Here is a 19,266-nt window from a genome sequence, read left to right as displayed (position 1 = left end):
TCATCATCCTTGCCCCCACTCGTAGCCCTCCCTGATCCTTGCCCCCACTCGTAGCCCTCCCTGATCATCATCCTTGCCCCCACTCGTAGCCCTCCCTCGATCATCATCCTTGCCCCCACTCGTAGCCCTCCGTGATCATCATCCTTGCCCCCACTCGTAGCCCTCCCTGATCATCATCCTTGCTCCCACTCTTAGCCCTCAGTAATCATCATCATTGCCCCTACTCGTAGCCCTCAGTGATCATCATCCTTGCCCCCACTCGTAACCCTCGGTGATCATCATCCTTTCCACCACTCGTAGCCCTTCGCGATCCTTGCCCCCACTCGTAGCCCTCCCTGATCATCATCCTTGCCCCTACTCATAGCCCTCCGTGATCATTATCCTTGCCCCCACTGGTAGCCCTCCCTGATCATCATCCTTGCCCCCACTCGTAGCCCTCCCTGATCATCATCCTTGCCCCCATCGTAGCCCTCCCTGATCATCATCCTTGCCCCCACTCGTAGCCTTCCCTGATCATCATACTTGCCCCCACTCGTAGCCCTCCCTGATCATCATCCTTGCCCCCACTGGTAGCCCTCCCTGATCATCATCCTTGCCCCCACTCGTAGCCCTCCGAGATCATCATCCTTGCCCACACTCGTAGCCCTCCCTGATCATCATCCTTGCCCCCACTCGTAGCCCTCCCTGATCATTATCCTTGCCCCCACTCGTAGCCCTCCCTGATCATCATCCTTGCCCCCACTCGTAGCCCTCCCTGATCATCATCCTTGCGCCCAGTCGTAGCCCTCCCTGATCATCATTTTTGCCCCCACTCGTAGCCCTCCCTGATCCTTGCCCCCACTCGTAGCCCTCCCTGATCATCATCCTTGCCCCCACTCGTAGCCCTCCTTGATCATCATCCTTGCCCCCACTCGTAGCCCTCCCTGATCCTTGCCCCCACTCGTAGCCCTCCCTGATCATCATCCTTGCCCCCACTTGTAGCCCTTCCTGATCATTATCCTTGCCTCCACTCGTAGCCCTCCCTGCTTATATTACGTACAATAGCAGTGACAGTCCATCTTTATATAGAGAGTTAACGATAAGGAAATGCGACAATTGAACTCATAAAAGGCGAGTTTCTATTGTGTCCAGTACTCTATTATTTTTTATACTTAAAATATCTTGCCATTTGAAATGATCAATGCCATGTCGTTGAATGGTAGTATGTTGACTTTATCCGAGCGCATCATAACTTTTTTGATCGTGATGTCTGAAATGATCAGTACTTGTTGTGAACACTTCCAGAAGGTTTGGAATCTCAGACCTCTTGTTTTATGATTGTAATTCTGATTGTAAACCGTTTCTGGTTAATGTTAACCAGACAACTGGTCCTGGATAATCTTTGTCAGTGGAGCTTGGACGCCTTGTGGGTTTGTTTGAATTCAACCTTTGGCGGACTGACTAGCCTGGCTAGTTTAAATCTCCTTTTTTGCCAAATGCTACGATCTGTATTCTCATAGTCTCCAACTCAGGTGTCGTGGATGAGGAAGCCGCTGAAGGTTAGGTATCTTTCCCACTTTTCCAAATCCTTTGGCCTAATTCCATTTCGCACATGTCACAATGATTATGGAAATATATATTGTGTCTATCAGTGCGCTTGTATACGTTTGTTTGTGTGTGTGTGTGTGTGTGCGTGCGTGTTTTTTGTGTCTGCGTGTTTCGACAGAACATTTACATTAAATAATCACTCCTTTACACGTTCCAAATTTTAACGTTTTATTACTTGAAAAACACCACCTTTCTAAAACTAAACATACCAGAATACAATTAAATCAGATTTTGGCGGCTTCTGATTGGACGACGAGCTGTGCCTCCACGGACTTCCTCCCGGGGACGTCCGCGGGCCTCATGACGTTCCCGTTCGGCCGGATGCCGAGGTACTGGCCGGGGGCACACCGCGCCTCGAACGTACTGAACCCCGCCTCATTCTGAACCACGATAAACTCACACTGCAGTCCGCCGTTACCCTGTAGAGGAAAGACAACTTTAGATAGGTGCAGTTCTACATGTCCCTTTTGCTAAGCACCATCCACGCATATCTGTCCTTGGTACTGAACACTATCCATACACACGGGTAAATACGTGGGACGTCCTTGGTTCATGAAAAATATTCATGTACAAAAACTCTCAAGGTTTTATGGAGCTATGAAGTTTTCGAACTATTCTGTTTCAACTATTTCCAGCGGCGACCCTACTTTAGATCATCATCATTATTTTACAACGTTTTTATTGCCAACAAACTTTGTCATATACATGTAGAAGAGGATCTGGTGGAGGGCAGTCAAATTCGATAAGATTAACTCAAATTCGAGTCGATTCGTTTAGAAAGATAGGTGTAGCCTAAATCTGGCGAGACTGGAAGGTGTGACAGGGTTTTCTACTGCTCTATCTCTGCGCATGGATCTGGCAGTATCTGCATCTGCATATTAATTACCAAACCAATTTTAGCTGCCAAGACAAAAAGAGACTCGACGGCTAAAATAGGTTTGCTAGGATATGCTTACTTACGTTTCCCAGCAATCGGTTGTGTTGTACCGCTAGATGTCTGTCAGGGTCGGCGGTACACTGTAGGATTACCACCGGCTGGTGTGGTGACACACGCCCCACTTGAATCAACCGGAAATGACCTGAACACCAACAACAATTATACACATAATATAAGCTGGGTTATAATATAAATTTAATTGCAAAACATAATCGAATCAACTAAAGCACATTATATCTTCATTTAAAAGTCGTTACATTTTTCAAAAGTTACATTTAATGTTGATACTAGAATAATGAACGTAGCTGTATAGGTGCGTTTGGTTGTCACTGCATGAAATCCAACATTTAAACATGCCTTTATAAGAATGTGTAAAGGTTCCGTTTTCCAGTCGCTTAAAAAGAATGGAACCTTTATGCATGCTTTAAGGGATTTTATGTCGTGTGTGGCTACATTTTGCTGGAATAAAGTTGAACATTTTACTATAATTACCACGCACCTGTTGGGCCAAAACTGCTTCTCCCGTAGACATCTCCGCTGTCCAGAATCCTGAGGTAGCGTCTGCTGGCACGTGACCACAGCCTGACCACGAGGGACGGCACCACGCGTTCCCGCCACACGCACGGCTCCACCAGATCGGCGGGCTCCAGAAACTCCCTCGCCGTGAAGTCCAGCGCGCACACCCGCCAGTCCTTCAGGTCTCCCGCGCGACCGTCGTGCGGAGGCGACAGGTCCTTCGGCGGGACGAACACGTCAATCTTCGGCGGCGGGCTGACAGGACTCGGCGGGACCTCGTGCCCGCTGCTGCCGACCGACGACTCCGAAGGGGACCGAGGTAGAGCTGCGGGAATCGTGAACGTGACCTTACGGGTGGCAGTGGGCGGGGTGTCGGGAGACGGCGGCGGGGTTTCAACAGAGTTCTGCCGAAGCTTATCCACCGGGCTTTCCGACTGTTTCTGGTGCAACATTGCTACGTCCAGTGAATTCCTGTGAGTCATGCGAAGGTGACTCTGGTGTGGTGACTTGAACACAACATGGTTCTCGGTTTCAGAGTCACCGGATGAGTCGGTATCTTCACTGTCAGAATCAGCACCGCTGTTGTTAAAGGCTGACTTGATGAGCTGGGCAACCGGGTGCGGTCCCTGACGAAGGCCTGGGTACGGTGGCGGCCGGCTCTTGGGCGTCGTGTCTTCTTCAACATCGACGTAAGATATCTCAACGACTTCGGGCTCGTCTTCTTCGAAGTGAACATGGCGGTTGTTGTTATGGTTATTGTTGTTACCGTTCAACGCAGACTTGATAATGGCAGCAACGGGGTGAACTTTACGTTGACTCATCTTTGTCTGGTCACCGTTCTCTCTCAGCTTTGTTTGTTTGCGCCTTTATTTACAATCAAAATTGCTCTAATCGTGCTTTAGCGACGCTTAGAGGTCGAGTTGCGTGGAGTTTAAAAATTTGGTCCTCAGCATTCAACTTTGCACATACTAGTACATGTCTTCAAAAAACAAAGCGAGCTTGCATACTGTCTCCAGCACTACACCTTCGCACAAACGATCAGTATATCCTGTATGGTGACGAACAAAAAATAATAATAATACCATAAAATTCACTCAATATCAACATCCCCAACGAATTCATACAATATGGTGTAAGTTTGATCAAGTTGTAATTTCCATAATGTCGATGCTTGGAACATATCCCCTACTTGATCCAGAATTTTCACTGCCCCCCCCCTCTCAGTATAGGACCTTTTATATGCTGTGTGCTTGAGCAGTCCAGCTGTAACTACAAGTAATTACGCAGGTTTGGGACACCATCTACTGACAAACATGTATATCTAAGTGTATGCCACTATTTCTGGACGAATCGTTTGTTTTCTCTTCATTTCAAATTTCTGAGATTCTAGGGGTTACTAGTATATTTGTTGAGTCATGAACGTATCCAAATCTCAAAGGCCCTAAACGTCTTTTCATGCCCCGCATACACGCCATTGCCTACACAAAGCCTGAACCCTCTTGCAACCACTTTGTGGCCGTGCTTGTTTTCATACCAAAGCCACTCCATGTCACAGCGCCTTTCATTATGGCACGCAGCCCTCAAAACCCTTCTCTCGCTAGGCAACCCAGTATCCCGAGCACTCATTTCAAAAAGCCATTTGAAGCCACCTGTACACAAAACACACTCCCCTTGCCCGAGAAAGACCAAGAAATCAGTACCTACATGTAGTGCCATTTGTGGCTTTTTATATCACTTTTTTACAATTACATAGCGTCGACTTGTTTCATTTGGAGCAGATTTTAAGTTGGGCTGGAAGGAATGAATAGGTCCTATAGGGGGCTGTGGAAATGCTGGATCAGGTAGGTTCCGAGCATCGCGAAGAGAGAGGCTCGCGTAATGGTACGAGATTGAACCCGGAGGTTTTATCGAATGTGGGACGTGAACACAAGTCGTTTCTAACATGCGATACAAAATGGGAACGATCATTTCATACAGCAGGTGCAGTTTGACTTCTGGATGTATGCCGGACCTTAGCCATTGGCACCACCTGTTCCTGATTCTATTAAGTGCTACCTGTAGAAATCTATCCACCGATGCTATTTGTATATCTCGGGGCCAGTGAGGATAGACACTTGTGTTCTAACTAAGCGACAAAATAGACAAAATGACTGTCACCGGTTACAGACAAATCTATCTACTACATGCCTTAAATTCTAGTTTGTAACTTACGACAGAGCTACAACTAACAGCCGCCAATGTATCCGGGTAAACATCTTAAAATCCTTCAATCACCAAGGCTTTGAGAAATGAAATACTTACAAACAGTTAGGACAAAACGTACCGATCCGTAGAGAGGTAGGTAGTTGCCGCCCACCCTACACTACTTCATGGCGGGAAGTTGTATTTTTGACGACTCCCCCACCGAGAGAAGTGGAGCAGAAACGTGACCTCTTCTGTCAACAAACTGTTGGCAAGGCGCATACAGGGGTCAACTAGCTGTAACCCCGCCCCTATTCAAACAACGTAACACGAGAAGGCGGCGGTTGGTCTAAATACGGTTATATATAGCGCAGGTCAATCTTCAAGCAGATACTAGGAGGGACGATCGTAACGCTTAGTTTTGACTGGAGGCGTGTCCACAGCTTTATCTAAAACGATACAGGCATGTTGAATGTGATTATATGGATAACATATCTGCGTGCACGGATGAATTTTCGCGAGGTTTAAAAGAAACACTACGAATTACTATACGTCGTACAAATGCGAATTGAGCAAAATTTGCCAAAAATGTTGGAAAACGATGCCAATGTTGTAGAATGCCGACATAAATTACAAAGAAGAAGAAGAGAACGTGAAGAAATGAAAATGACGAGTATATTATTCGTCATACCATACTCTGCGTTTAGATATCAACCTTCATGACCACGAGATTTCATAGCCTCCAAACTTTTTTTTTCATTCATTCGCACGCTCGCATCAGTTTAGGGGTTCCCAGAGGATGTCATCCATATAATCAAATCAACATGCCCTAATTAGGTGTTGTGTAAGGTACAGCATATAACATATACAACGTTACATAGTTGCTAACATTTATCTAACAGCATTATTAAACGGTGCTACAAGTAACAGTTACAAGATGGCGTTCGTCCTCTATTCTATTCAAATAACAATATTTACGTTATCTTTGTTCCAGGGGAGTGCGGGTATGTCTTACGGTTTCAACATGTAATTTGTGGCAGCTACGTTTTGTGACTGCATTTCTCTCCTTCATATTTTCATTACTTCGATATTTTCTATATTATAATGTAGTTTTAAACAATCTATATGATCTTAACTTACTCTGAGCCCCACCAGTAATATATGTTTGCCAGGAAAGGCGGCCTTGTTTTGCTTCAGTGGAGAAGGTCACGAAATCATCAACATTGCTTGGGTATGCTTAAAATGTGTTGTAAACATTGCAGAGAGAGGGTAAGACTCTGCTAGTGATCTACCGTGATGTTGTGAAAGCTACTTATGTTACGGGTCATACAGAAAGACGGAACGGGGTGCATTTTAACTACCTGCAGGGCGCCTTCTTCGAGTGGGAGAGAGTAGCTGACTTTGTAATAATATCGGGACGTGTCTTCAGGAGAGGAGGCCCGTGTGAGGAGGGTTACCGGCTGCCCGCCGGGGCTGTACCTGCCCCGCTGCGGAGAACTTCGACAGCCAGTCTACGGTAGATAACGCCGGGGCAGACCGTATCTCAACATCATTCCTACATTCTGATCCCAATCGATGAGTTTGTATCCAATGATATGGTGTAACGTTTTGCAGTTTTTATAAGGAATTACAGTCAAACTGTCTAACACGACCACCAGGGGGCCGAGGAAAAGTGGTCCCGTTATATCAGTGTTCTTCTTGTACGAAAAAGCATGGTGACAAGACAGGACAGAGAATAAGAAAACCACAGCAAAATTTCCACCGATTTTATAATAAACTGGCCCATTGACAGAAAGTGACCCAGTCAGTGCCATTTTACATTGCACAGGATGTCGAAATCAATGACAATCTGCTACATTTGGGAAGTGAAGGTGCCTTACAGGTTGTAAACAGCTGTCAGCCACATTTGTTCAGTACTACAGCACCGACCATGAATGTCAGAAATGTGAGGTACCTGCACAAATATGTTCAAATATGGAAGTAAAGTACAACATGTCCAATCATCAACATATTCCAATTGCCTGTACGAAAATGTTACAGGATGCCCTCTTTAAAGTATTGTACAGCGGGTTTCCGACTGACAACGATGAGTCGAGACAGCATCTAGAAATTCACCATCCTGACTACCGCTGTCTTCATCCTTGTCGTCGAAGATCTCCACGAAACCCGTCTTCTGGCTCCAAACGAAGCTGCTGTTTCTCCTGTTGAAACGGTCATACTCACAGGCCGGTACCGGGGCGACGCTTCCCTGGCTCCCGCGGGGAGCGGCCTGTGCCCCCGCCACACTCCCCAGCCCTGACGCGATCACCGAAGCTTCAAACGCCTTCTTGTGCTTCGTGGCCATCTTCAGCAGGTCTTGGCTAGACTGCATCACCACCTTAGCCGACAAGTCGAAGAGTTTGAGTTTTCTTTCCAACCCTTGATGGTCTACGCCCTGCAGGTCTTCTTTCAGGGAGTCGAGATAGTCTTGCAGTTCTGCGGCGCGCCGCTTGGAGATTTGGCTGTGACGTTCGAACTCGTCGTGTGAGGCTGCCAATGCTGGCAGGACGCTGTCCATGTACTGTTGGCTCAAGCTGGTCTGTTGCTCAGCGCAAGCTGTGACGGACAGCTGTGATGAGCTGTCATAGTGCCTGTCACTGGCGTGTTTCAGAGCTGATAGCCAAGTTTTTCGTTCAGAAGCAGAGCTACAAAAAAAATCACGACGATCCGTCAACCGGTTTTAATCCCTTTTCAACAAACGCCTCTGCAGTTCCAGAACAAGCTTTTATAGCTAGTATATAGGGCCCAAATTCAAGCGCTAAGCACAACAGCTATATACCGTCCGAAATTCGTGACCCTAACATGAGATACCAAAACCGGAAGTTGCGCTGCAGTACCATAACTACCAAAAACATAATCTTCTGACAAAGGTAAAATCATCCTTGGTATAATCATAATAATGTTTTAGTATGACTTGAACAACATAAAGCTCTACAATCCAGAGTATCATGTTTGTTGCTTTTAAATATCTAGAACAAAATATCAAAGTCGCAAGAAGCATACACACACTAAAACACACAAGCACATGTACACACACACAAACACACAGAGACAAAACTTACCTAGCCCGGAGAAAAATCTTATCCTTGTCTTTCTGGATAAGAAGAGAATTGGCGTCTCCCTTGCTGACCACAGCGCCTTCTAGCGACAGGCACGGCCATCTGCAGAAGCGACACCAGGCGCCTTTTGGGGCATTCGGGGTCCTTGGAAAGAAATCACATATTCAAACCTTCCAAAATCATATCCAGTTGCTTTTTGGCGAATCACATGTTCATCTTTGTGCTGTATCTTAGCTGAAAACAAATAAACGAACAAAAGCAGGACTAAATACATATAGTAGTATAGTGGCCCCTTATGCTATCGGGGTCACAACGTTCTCCATATTTGAGTCATAGCTACATATACCATGACTTGAATATGACCATATAATAAATGTGGTGCGAAATAAGCTTTTTATAGTGACAGATTTTGTTATGAACTTACCCAAGGTTGGCTAAATTCGGGAGCAGTCTGACCAATTTAGGCCACGCCTACCTTTCTATACTGCTGTTAATTTTTTTCGGCTAATGTTCGTGAGACCATGATCGGCTATGTACGCGTGTGATAGTATGTAACTGTTACGTACTTGTATTGATAGAGTAGATTTCCCGCCAGAACGAACCACCTCGGTTTATATGGTCCTGTCAGCCGCCTGGCCCTGTCCAGCCAACCCTCCAACTCTAGATCCACACACAGGTCCACTTGTTGTAACGACGTGCCTAACATGCTGGTTACTCAGAAGTCCACACCACTGATCAGGTATGTTGTTGTTGTTGTTGTTGTTGTCCTTGTTTAACGTCTAAAATCTCGTTAGATTTGGTCACTTGGTGCTGGGTTGGTCTTGGTATTTAACTCTTGGTGTCTTGTGCTTGCGTGGTGCTCGAGGTGTGTCTACGGTAGAGCACGTCGAGTCGGTGCGTACTCTTGACGTACTGGTGGAAGGCTAACTACATCCGCTTGTTGAATTCGAAGGTCTCCTTTCATTCCAGCTATGGTGATGATATGCTTTAGGTCTCGTATAGACTCTCTGTTTCTTGCAGCATGTGATGTCCTCTTTCCTTTTCGTAGCGAGAGCAGTGGTTCAGATAGCGGGTGGTGGTCTCCAGGTCTCTAACAGATAGTTCAAAGGTCGCGTCACAGAAGTAATTGTGCCGCTCAGAAATTATTACGTCATCAGTGAAAGCACAATTTTGCTTAGTTACGTTACTCTATTCCATCCGTTCTGGCTCGAATTTCGAAAAAAGTTACGGTTTTGCAGGGGAAATCCGTTTTGCAGGAAGTCTAGCAGTTACAATGTGATTTACTTGGGTTAGGAGCAAATGTCAAGATGTTTACCAAAGATGTGTACTAGGTAGCGAACCCCACAGTTTGTCTGTATACAATGTCTGTATCGTGACGTGATCAGCGATGTTCCATGGAACGTCTTTTTTTCAGTTGCATAACGACAGAATCCAGACTTCTCCGTTGCACATGTTTGTTTCTGTGTGTGTGTGTGTGTGTGTGTGTGTGGGTGTGTGTGCGTGCGTGCGTGCGTGCGTGCGCGTGCGTGCGTGTGTGTGTGTGTGTGTGTGTGTTAGTTGTGCACGCACGTATGACCAGAACCTACATTAAAAGGCAACGGTAAATGTATATTTTTTTTACTCATGACATAAGTTTGTGATCGACTGTAATCGTCCAGGTAGGAATGTTGTTAGCGTTAGGTCTTTATAAATCTCTAGACGGGAGTAGAACCCCATAGTTTGGCTCGACCAAAGGATGATATCAGACGTGGTAGTTTCAATGTTGATGTTTATTTTTCGACAGTTTGTTACGCAAACATATGTGTTTCCCAGTCTATCCATACATGTAGTCTATGTATTTCTATGTTAGCTATATTTTCTGCGACGGTAAATACATGTACCTGCAAGTCTTGGTGTCCGAGTCGATCTTTTTACAACATAATGAGGAGTGCAATCAAGGAGCTTCTATTTTTTATGAGTAAGGCCATGTTGATTTGATTATATGGATGACATCCGCGCGCGCATGAATTTTCGGCCGTTTCCAAAAAAAAAAAAGGTTTTCAACCATACTGTAAATCGTACAAAACAGTTGCAAAATGAGCAAAAATATACCGTAAGTTACAAAAAAATAAGTAAAAACTATACCAATGTCGTAGAATGCCAAAATCAAACGAAAAAAGACAAAATTGTAAGGAAATGAACTTGAAGATTAGATTATTCGCCAAACCATATTCTGTCCCATTTGTTCAACCCTCATGACCACGTAAATTTCATAATGAAAACAGCTCTTTTTTTGCAAAACTTTTTTTTTATTCGCACGCGCGCATCAGTTTTGGGGCTCCCGGAGGATGTCATCCATATAATCAAATCAACATGGCCTAACGGTGAGTTTCTGTGGTTTGATTAGAATTAATGGTTGATTGTATCTATTAAAACTCTCTTCTTGGCTTTAGTAAACCTGCGTCGCCTGCAAAAATAAGAAAAACAATGATTTGAAAATTGATGTGAACAAAATAGCACCTACTGCCCAGACATTTAATAGTTTCTGTCGGAAAATGCGGAAAAAGTATACACATGTAATAATTTCCAGACAGGTCAACTTTATATTACGGGCGGATATTAGTCTAGGTATAAACCATTCATAGAGTGTATCTAACGGGCGGATATTAGTCTAGGTATAAACCATTCATAGAGTGTATTTAACGGGCGGATATTAGTCTAGGTATAAACCATTCATAGAGTGTATTTCGATGTAAAATCGATTTCGTATATAACGGTATATATTTGCAATCTACAGAAAATACATGCAACACAAATAACGTCTTACCAAAGATCAAAAACATTTCCTAGCACTGTCCTGAACATGTCTCCACCACAAAGAGAAAACATCTACTGATGTTATTAATATGTATACTTCATATTGTACCTGCGTGACAGGGGCTGCGGAACGGACCGGGCAACACCATGAGACAAATATTTCTGCAAAACAACAATATCACGGTGCAGGGCTTAGAAAGAAAGAGAAACGGTAGTTTTAATTCAAAGGATTTTGCTAAATTTGTGCATTGTTTTTGAATGCGATAGGAAAACGGTTCCTAGCAAGCATACCTTGATTAGAAGCGGTGTAGTAATAAGGCCACATCGTCTTAATTTTATGGATGACATCCTCTGAAGACCCCCAAACTAGTGCGCGCGGGCGAATAATAAAAATTCCGACCAAACCACAGGAATGCAAAGCTGGTATTGTGAATTTGCGGCAGTACATAGCGACATATACGACAAGCCGGTACCTTGCTGGCTTTTTGCGGAATTTGTAAATCGTCACTGTACGTATGTACTGAGTTCTTGAGTCGTGCAGCTTCGGTAGCTTGGGTGCCAGGGTTGCCAACGGCTCCGTATTGTCGCTAACTACCATGGACTACCCAGGCCAGAGCCTCGGAGGCGGAAATCAATGCGCGCGCGGATGTCATCCATAATATTAAGGAGGTGTGGCCTAAATAGCAAAATTCTGCGGCGCGTGGAGGCCCTATTCGTGAATGTGTGACTGGGCTTTAGAGGGATTGAAAAGAAAGTTGTGCCGGGGATTAAAATACCAAATCGAAACCAAAAATGGGACCAATCTGGATGATTATGGCTTTGAGGCAGGGATGAACTTTTACCCTAAAAAATCATCCATCTCTGAAACAGACAATTATTCACATGTGTACTCCTCTGGGTATCTTCCTAAACACATCGTAGAACTTTTAAACGTATTTCTACCCAAAACTGTGTATTATCATCAGCATGAATAAAAAACTGCGTAATTTCTTCAAGCATTAAAGGGGCATTATGTAACATTTTTGAACCAAAAAAAATTAAAATACTTCAGTAAAATCTTCGCGTGATTGTGATTTTCTTCCACTTTTCAACATATTTCTGCAATAACCCGACATTTCTGACATTTATGGTTGGCACTAAATAGCCCACACGAGGCAAATTCAGTTTGTGGTGCCACTATAAACTGCCAGAATGTAAACAGCCGTGTTTCCAAATTTTTACCACACTCGTAAGGCATAATATTTTATCATTCACTTCCTGAACGGCACTCATTTGCATTTAAGTTAGGTTGTTGTAAAAAAAATGGCTAGAAAAGATACTTTTTGTATCGTCCTAATGTTACATAATGCAGCTTTCATGTATAGATGAAAATACAACGACCATACTTGTTTTCAGTGATGTGCTTCCGAGACAGACTTGTTAACCTAACAATCACACCCACGTTTCTTCCGGCGTGTGTATACCATGAATAAACAACGGCTCAAACAGACTATAAACGGCAGAGCAGAGTTTATTCGGCAACAGTTACACCTCAGCTCGATCGCTTCCTAGTCGGTACCCTGTGCTGTCTCGTGTTTTACAGAAAATTGTGAGGCCTCGATAACCAGAAAAGGTTGCTCCTTCTTCACGGTACCTTCAAACACAGCCATCCTGATCTTTTTGAAGTCAGCCGGTACCGTTGTGTGGAAACTGCGATGATGAATTCGAAGCAGACCGGCTGCTGGCTCCTGGTGATCGGTTCTGTTCTCGGCAGCGTCACGGCGACAGACGTCCGCTCTTTCAGCCCCAATTGGTGCATGTTACGTCCCTGGCACATGTGCGTGCGGGACGACATCAAGGTTCGTGATACTTTCTACCACAACATGACTTGCATCTGCACATCTTGCTTCTTGAACCCTCGAGACATGGGCTGTGCTCCACTCTACTCGTTGGCTCCCTTCCCCGCTGCCCAGTGGGTCGCCCTGCGCGGTGTCCCCGTCGGAAACCTGTCCTCGCAAACTCTGGGTCCCATCGAGCGGTCTTCATTGACGGTCCTTGTCCTTATAGATGCAGGTATAAACATGATTGAAAACAAACTATTCGCCAGGTTTCCACACTTACGGTCAGTACATTTAGATCATAACACTTTGTCGCAGCTGAAACGAGCTTCGTTCTCAGGCATGAACACTTCTCACCCATCTCTCACCTACCTGTCGTTCTCTCACAACTGCATTGTTGAACTAGAACCTGGGTGTTTCGAAGACGTTTCACGTCTAACAATGTTAGATTTGTCCCACAATCTGCTGTCGGAAGTAGCGAGTGAGTGGTTCCGTGGTCTTTCCTTCCTACATACGCTGATTCTGAGTCGCAACAAGATTGAAATCGTTTCTGCAACCGCCTTCGATTCACTTCACGATCTACGAGTCCTGAACGTAAGTCACAACCCTCTGACGTGTCTGAGCGAGAGAACACTCTCGGGGCTGTCATTACAAACCTTCAGCGCAGGGGGAGGGCGAGTCATTTCATGGGAGCAAGATGACGAAATGAACTGGAGTCTCACCGTGGACAAAATTAACTTTCCTTGGAGGATACAGAGGGTTCGCCTGCGCATCGATAACTTCGGTTTCTGCCTCATATATACGACAGCGACAAGAGACTTCCAACTCAGATGGGCTCGTGTGGACAGTTTATATTCCGACTTTTTTAATGGGCAAGAACCCGACTGTTCGATACATGCGTTTGGCCCGATAAACATCCGACCACCGTTTGTTGTCGCAACAGCTTTGAAGAAACCAGAAAACAAGAACGGGCGCTTAGCTAACCTGTGTCCAGAAGCTTGGACAAGACATGACGGAATGGCTTTAGTCCTGGAAGGTAATGTGGGCTTGCAGCTTGTCGGCATGCGCAAAACAGAAATATCGGAGACAAGCGGAAGCGATGGGCATGGTATTGCTTTGGTGTCTAGCTACAAGAGAAATCCAGATTTTGTGATGGAATACGAAACAGAGCCGAGTGTAACAAACATTTCCTGCTTTGTATTCTTTCGCGGAGAGGCAGGCCCGGGCACTTTGCCGCCGTCGTTTTTCCAAGCCGCAGGGGCAGGGCCATACTCGGAATGCCCCGACTCAAAGTTTTCTACAGACATTCCAAATAAAGAGTCCAACACCACAAGTACAGATTCCACCAGTCAAACCGCCGACTATGCTACAGGCTACTTAGAGAATAGCACCGAGGATACAAGGTTTGAATTGACCACCATGATAGTACAAGATCCCTACAGAACGCTAATTCCCCTTCTTCAATCCAGTGTCACCATGCCAATTGCAAAGGAAGCGGCCTCTCCATATTTAGTGTTAATATTAATTTCCTTGCCCGGACTTGTTATCCTAACACTAATCTTAGTGATGGCCTACAGGCGCAGACGTACCAGGAATGCCGCTCAGAATGTACCAGTTGTCCCGGCCCTGGTGCACAGTTGCCGTCAGCCTGTAACGCAGCTTATTGGCAATTCTATGTACACAACATCGAATCAAACTTTGGCTCAACCCTCAGCCCTGGTGCACAGTTGCCGTCAGCCTGTAACGCAGCTTATTAGCAATTCTATGTACACAACATCGAATCAAACTTTGGCTCAACCCTCAGGTGGTACTGACCTGACCAAACAAAGCACAGACTGTCGTTCTTCTATTCTCTCCACGCACACGTACTACGAAATAAAGGACGAGGACGTTTATACACACACAGAAATGCCGCTGCAAATGTACCAGGTACTGCTTTAAGACAAGGTGTTACTCAGTGTAGTTCCCTTGTCACAAAACGCATCAGTGATACGAATCAAGGATCGGGCCAAGACCTGGATAATCCTGGAACTCCTGACACCGTGACTGACGAGGAAGAAAGCCGCGCCCACCGTCGCTTCTCCACGGTTTCCACCCACAGCTACGAAGAGGTAAAGGACGACGTTTATGATCCGACTACAACGCACACTTACTCCGAGATCAGGGACGAAGAGGTTCGTGGCACTTCTGCGAACGTTGTAAGAGTCCAGAACAGGAAACGGAACAACGATTCCCAAACAGGTGCACCAAATATCGTCTCCAGGACACGTGGTAACCGTCCTTGTATCGATGTCACAGATCTGACCAGCAATCCGATGTACAAAACATCCACGGCTCAAGCTGACAGTACTAAACATAAAGAACAAATCACCTGTCGTCATTCTTCAACACTTTCCGCCCACAGCTACTGTGAAATAGATGATGACGATGTCTATAACCCGTCTTCTACCCACTTCTACACCGAAATCAAAGATGATCATGAAACGGTCGCTGTTTTTTCTGCTCAAGATGTGAGAGCGAACGAGAGCGGAGAACAAAGCAAAGATGAAGAAAATAGTGGACAGTCTTTGGAAGGTGACGATGTCGTATGAAATGACGAACCTTAATCCAAACAACGATAAGTTTATTGAATATTCCTGGCCGAAGGTTAATTGTAAATAACAAGTATAAAAGAACATTGAAACAGAGATCAAACTCTACCGAGATCTAAATCGTCTTAAATTATGTCTAAGGCAAGAATTCGGAGATCTAATACCTCCATGTAATATGTAGAGTTTACGTTAATGTTTTTTTTTCGGAGGATTTGTCTCATTGCATATGAAAATAAAGTCGTCATTAACATTATCTAGGTTAAATGTATGGTTTTCTAAACTCAAATTACAATATTTCAAGTATGAAATTCCTATCCTTTTGCAATATTTTATTTCCACATGTCCTCATTATTTATGCAAATGACCTCTACATTATGCAGTGATGTTAACTTACACGTCACACTTTAAGTAACTTACACGTCACAAGGTATAAAATTACCATCATTCTATAAAGGTGCATTATGTAACTTTTGAAATATGCTACTTATAACAAATTTCGGTGTTATCAACAGTTATTATCACTTTTCAACACATTTGTGTCATTATTCCACATTTTGAACGTATATTTTGTGCGTTCAAACAGCCCTTGTTCAGTTCTGGGTGCCACCGGTTTGCTCAGGACAACAAGGTCTCAGCGCTTCGGGGGGGTAGGCTATTGCAAACGGCTAACCCTACTGATAAATACAAGACATTACATGGAAAGCATTCTAAAACATTATTCTAAGTACAAGTACATGAAAACATCGTATTATTCCATATTCCATATTATTCGCCACATGCCAGAGAACCGCCCACCTGCCAAACGGAGTGGTGACCGAGTGGCTGTCAAGTTGCCCTCAAGTTGCCCTTGACCTTTCACCTCCCATTATGGCGGATATGTTGTTATTGTACGTTTGTTAAGTTCCGGGTTCCCTCTGGGTTCCTGCGAGACACGAATGGATTATTGTGCGAAGAGTACCCTTTGAGTAGAAGGTAAGGTAGTTAAAAAGCTGCACATGTAAGAAATTCAAACGCACCCTCGTTGTAAAAGGTAATCCCATATCCTTTTGTGGCCGTAGGGGCAGTGGGTTGTTGATCCACTGTGTCTAGGACCTAGGACTAGGGCACGGTATTGGAAGGCGGAGCCCATCCCTCTCCTTCCACCGCCTTTTACCTTCCCAACCGAAGTCAGGTATCCATTTGTATACCTGGGAGGAGTGAGGAAAGTCGTGTAAAAGCGTAAGTCGTAGCCACTCGGTAATTCTATTCTCTCTTTGATGTTTGATTTAGACACAGTCACGTTCACCGTGTTTGTTTTGTCTGGCGTATGATTTTCAGCGCTACACTAGGACAGAACCGATATCGTTGAGAAGGACTGCTTTTTCTGCCACTCAACAATTTCTTTAGGCTATATAAGACGCATCTCAACTCGGAGTACCCTCGGAGTACCCCAGGTGAAGCAGTCCTGACACACAATGCCATTGGGTCAACCTTTCAAAGGACCTTGGATTGTACCAGCACATTTAGACTAAGCGTTAACTACACTTCAATATTTCGGTACAGCTGAACTCTAGATATAAATACCATGGCGATATAATCTAAGACTGCTCGTGACGTTAGGGTTAGCCTGGTCATTGCGTACTAGTAGTGGTGGTATTGAGGTCATCTGAGTTTATAAGCGCCAAATGGCAGACATATGTTTTGGCTCTGGTCCCATTATTTCTAAAGCCTGTCACAGTTCAGCCGGAGGGAGACTAGCTTTATCTGTGTCACATAACGTGATGTAAGCTACCAGTTGAGTTTTGTCCTGTCTGTACAAGCTGGCCTTCACCAGGCCTTCCCAGAAAAATTCATATTACGAATGCATGTAGACAAACCATCCATCGAATAACATATCTGTTCTTTTATTTCCAAACTGAAAAGCTTTAGTTTCATTAGTTTGTTTTTGTATGTATGTATCTGTTCATCTTGTTTTGTTGTGACCTGTACTTAGCCCAGTGTGGAAGAAATGTGCAATAAAGGTCGCCATTCATTAGAGATTTGGCCAGAATGGGCGTGAAAATGAGCCTATGGTGGCCAAACTCTCTGACCAGTTATTTTCCCTATTTGGCTAAATTTTACTATTTTTTTCAAACCCGCGTCGTTAGTCTCGTGGAAACCAAGAACTAGCTGCGTTTATCTACATGTGCAAATAATTAAGTTGATACATTCACACTGAGACGTGCCCTACTTCTCTCAAGGACATGCTTGATGTCACATTGTGTGGCTGTCCTTCAAGACGGGACTCGAGGCCAAATTAAGTCCTCAGAAATACTTCAACCCGTACACCTGTTTCTGCTTTTACTGTAAGAGGATAGTATGTTAGCCTGAATGTTTTCTGTGTTGGTAGAAATTGTTCTGAAACAGGTTTGATCTGTGATTTTCCAACACACAAAAATTGGACTTATGGACCGCATTTTCATGTCCACAGGAAGGCGCTATATGGCATCTGTCCTTCGCCGTTTGGCTGTTCCAGCGACCCTCATACCCCTGAGCGTTCCTGTAGGACTCTACGCCTTCGCCAAACTAAACCCGGAGAAAACAACGGCCTACGCCAAGCCTGTGTTCCTCTGGCTGTGTGCCAAACTCAAAACATTCCACCAGGAGAGATTTTGTGTACTGAAAGAGGACGTCTTTTCTGGACTGAAGAAACAGGATGGGAGAAATTTGCAAGTTTTGGAAATTGGACCGGGAAAGGGAGCAAACTTCGAATATTTTCCCCCAAGAACTTCTGTGATTGCGGTTGACCCCAACATTGAATTTGCACAGGAGCTTGAAGAAAATTCCAAACAGTACCCGGATGTTAAGGTAGAATTGATGAAATACAAAATATTGATAATAAACTAGAAAGGTAAATGTTACCTTCACATGGTTTAGTCTAACAAACTACTGGTCTGTTTATTCTTACTCAAACCAGTTACTATGGTGACAGCCGTCTGGTACAGGTCATTGACCTCACGTGTTTGGAGAAAAAGAAGAGCAAAAACAATGTTTTCCTTTTCTGAAGATAAAAATAAATATTTGATACCATACGTGATAAATTATGATGTGGATTAATCTCGAGTATCATTAATTTGTAACCCATTCATTAAATACACTAAATACAACGTTTTATGTTATTAGCCAGATGGTTGATTTTGGTTCAAAAATGACCCTTATAAGCTTTTTTTAATCTTTGATCCAGGTGACGAAGTTCGTAGTTGCGGGTGCAGAAGACATGTCTGCCGTGGCGGAGGGATCTGTGGACGCGGTGGTGTGTACTTTGGCCCTGTGCTCCGTCCAAGACGTCGACGCTGTCCTTGGGGAGGTCAAGAGAGTTCTCAAACCGGTAATCAAAGTCACAACACTGACAGTATAACTAACTGGGAGAGACACCGATTTTTGAGTACCGTCTCACGTACACAGTATGGTACATGTATATCATCGTAGGGACATGGACTTGCACTAGTATACGGTCGTGCGCCTGGTTTACCAAACCTATTTTAGTTGCCGGGTCTCTGTCGTCCTCTCGGCAAATGGCTAGGAGACAACGAAAGAGAGTCGGCAGCCAAAATAGGTTTGGTACCGTACTACGTAACCAGGCTACGTGTGCGCCGTCTCGTACGTTCACACACGGGATATTGACTTGAGCTAGTATACGTGTGTGCCGTTTCACACATATATGATATCAGAAACGAACAACACAGACACAAAACGCTATGTCTCTTGAACTCTCTTCTATTCCG

General features: G+C 44.6%; 4 protein-coding genes across 6 annotated transcripts; 2 read left to right on the top strand and 2 right to left on the bottom strand.

Annotated features, from left to right (window-relative positions):
* Window positions 1-911: 911 nt before the first annotated feature.
* Window positions 912-5,873, bottom strand: LOC109468060. Of its 3 annotated transcripts, XM_019766289.1 has the most exons (5): window positions 5,364-5,873; window positions 3,024-4,088; window positions 2,548-2,666; window positions 1,975-2,006; window positions 1,799-1,913 (listed from the first exon to the last, which is right to left on the bottom strand). In XM_019766289.1, the coding sequence occupies exons 2-5, from the start codon at window positions 3,859-3,861 to the stop codon at window positions 1,886-1,888; spliced, it is 1,017 nt and encodes a 338-aa protein (XP_019621848.1). In that variant the 5' UTR covers window positions 3,862-4,088; window positions 5,364-5,873; the 3' UTR covers window positions 1,799-1,885. The 3 variants fall into 3 exon arrangements, with proteins under 3 accessions (XP_019621846.1, XP_019621845.1, XP_019621848.1); XM_019766287.1 differs by having other exon boundaries at window positions 912-2,006; window positions 5,342-5,873; XM_019766286.1 differs by having other exon boundaries at window positions 912-2,006.
* A 512-nt stretch (window positions 5,874-6,385) lies between these two features.
* On the bottom strand, window positions 6,386-9,805 carry LOC109468061 (oxysterol-binding protein 1-like). Its single transcript, XM_019766290.1, has 3 exons — window positions 8,886-9,805; window positions 8,323-8,463; window positions 6,386-7,905 (listed from the first exon to the last, which is right to left on the bottom strand). The coding sequence occupies exons 1-3, from the start codon at window positions 9,023-9,025 to the stop codon at window positions 7,272-7,274; spliced, it is 915 nt and encodes a 304-aa protein (XP_019621849.1). The 5' UTR covers window positions 9,026-9,805; the 3' UTR covers window positions 6,386-7,271.
* Window positions 9,806-11,772: 1,967 nt separating this feature from the next.
* On the top strand, window positions 11,773-14,873 carry LOC109467785. Its single transcript, XM_019765835.1, has one exon. The coding sequence runs from the start codon at window positions 12,810-12,812 to the stop codon at window positions 14,871-14,873; it is 2,064 nt and encodes a 687-aa protein (XP_019621394.1). The 5' UTR covers window positions 11,773-12,809.
* A 1,507-nt stretch (window positions 14,874-16,380) lies between these two features.
* Window positions 16,381-18,899, top strand: LOC109467783 (methyltransferase-like protein 7A). The gene is made up of 3 exons (XM_019765834.1): window positions 16,381-16,495; window positions 17,973-18,349; window positions 18,726-18,899. The coding sequence occupies exons 2-3, from the start codon at window positions 17,984-17,986 to the stop codon at window positions 18,897-18,899; spliced, it is 540 nt and encodes a 179-aa protein (XP_019621393.1). The 5' UTR covers window positions 16,381-16,495; window positions 17,973-17,983.
* Window positions 18,900-19,266: the final 367 nt, after the last annotated feature.

The sequence above is a fragment of the Branchiostoma belcheri genome, unplaced genomic scaffold, assembly GCF_001625305.1.
Source record: "Branchiostoma belcheri isolate BF01 breed outbred unplaced genomic scaffold, Haploidv18h27 scaffold19, whole genome shotgun sequence".
Lineage (NCBI taxonomy): Eukaryota > Metazoa > Chordata > Leptocardii > Amphioxiformes > Branchiostomatidae > Branchiostoma > Branchiostoma belcheri.
This window is presented reverse-complemented; position numbering and strand designations above follow the sequence as displayed.

Excerpts from the sequence above, each read along its gene's own strand:
- LOC109468060 (XM_019766287.1), bottom strand. The coding sequence starts at position 3,861 with ATGAGTCAACGTAAAGTTCACCCCGTTGCTGCCATTATCAAGTCTGCG. Across the intron at positions 2,667-3,023 it reads AAGCAGTTTTGGCCCAACAG|GTCATTTCCGGTTGATTCAA; the intron begins GTGCGTGGTAAT and ends GTTGGTGTTCAG. Across the intron at positions 2,007-2,547 it reads ACAACCGATTGCTGGGAAAC|GGTAACGGCGGACTGCAGTG; the intron begins GTAAGTAAGCAT and ends TTTCCTCTACAG.
- LOC109468061 (XM_019766290.1), bottom strand. The coding sequence starts at position 9,025 with ATGTTAGGCACGTCGTTACAACAAGTGGACCTGTGTGTGGATCTAGAG. Across the intron at positions 8,464-8,885 it reads AATCTACTCTATCAATACAA|GACCCCGAATGCCCCAAAAG; the intron begins GTACGTAACAGT and ends TTTCTTTCCAAG. Across the intron at positions 7,906-8,322 it reads AAGATTTTTCTCCGGGCTAG|CTCTGCTTCTGAACGAAAAA; the intron begins GTAAGTTTTGTC and ends TTTTTTTTGTAG.
- LOC109467785 (XM_019765835.1), top strand. The coding sequence starts at position 12,810 with ATGATGAATTCGAAGCAGACCGGCTGCTGGCTCCTGGTGATCGGTTCT.
- LOC109467783 (XM_019765834.1), top strand. The coding sequence starts at position 17,984 with ATGGCATCTGTCCTTCGCCGTTTGGCTGTTCCAGCGACCCTCATACCC. Across the intron at positions 18,350-18,725 it reads AACAGTACCCGGATGTTAAG|GTGACGAAGTTCGTAGTTGC; the intron begins GTAGAATTGATG and ends TCTTTGATCCAG.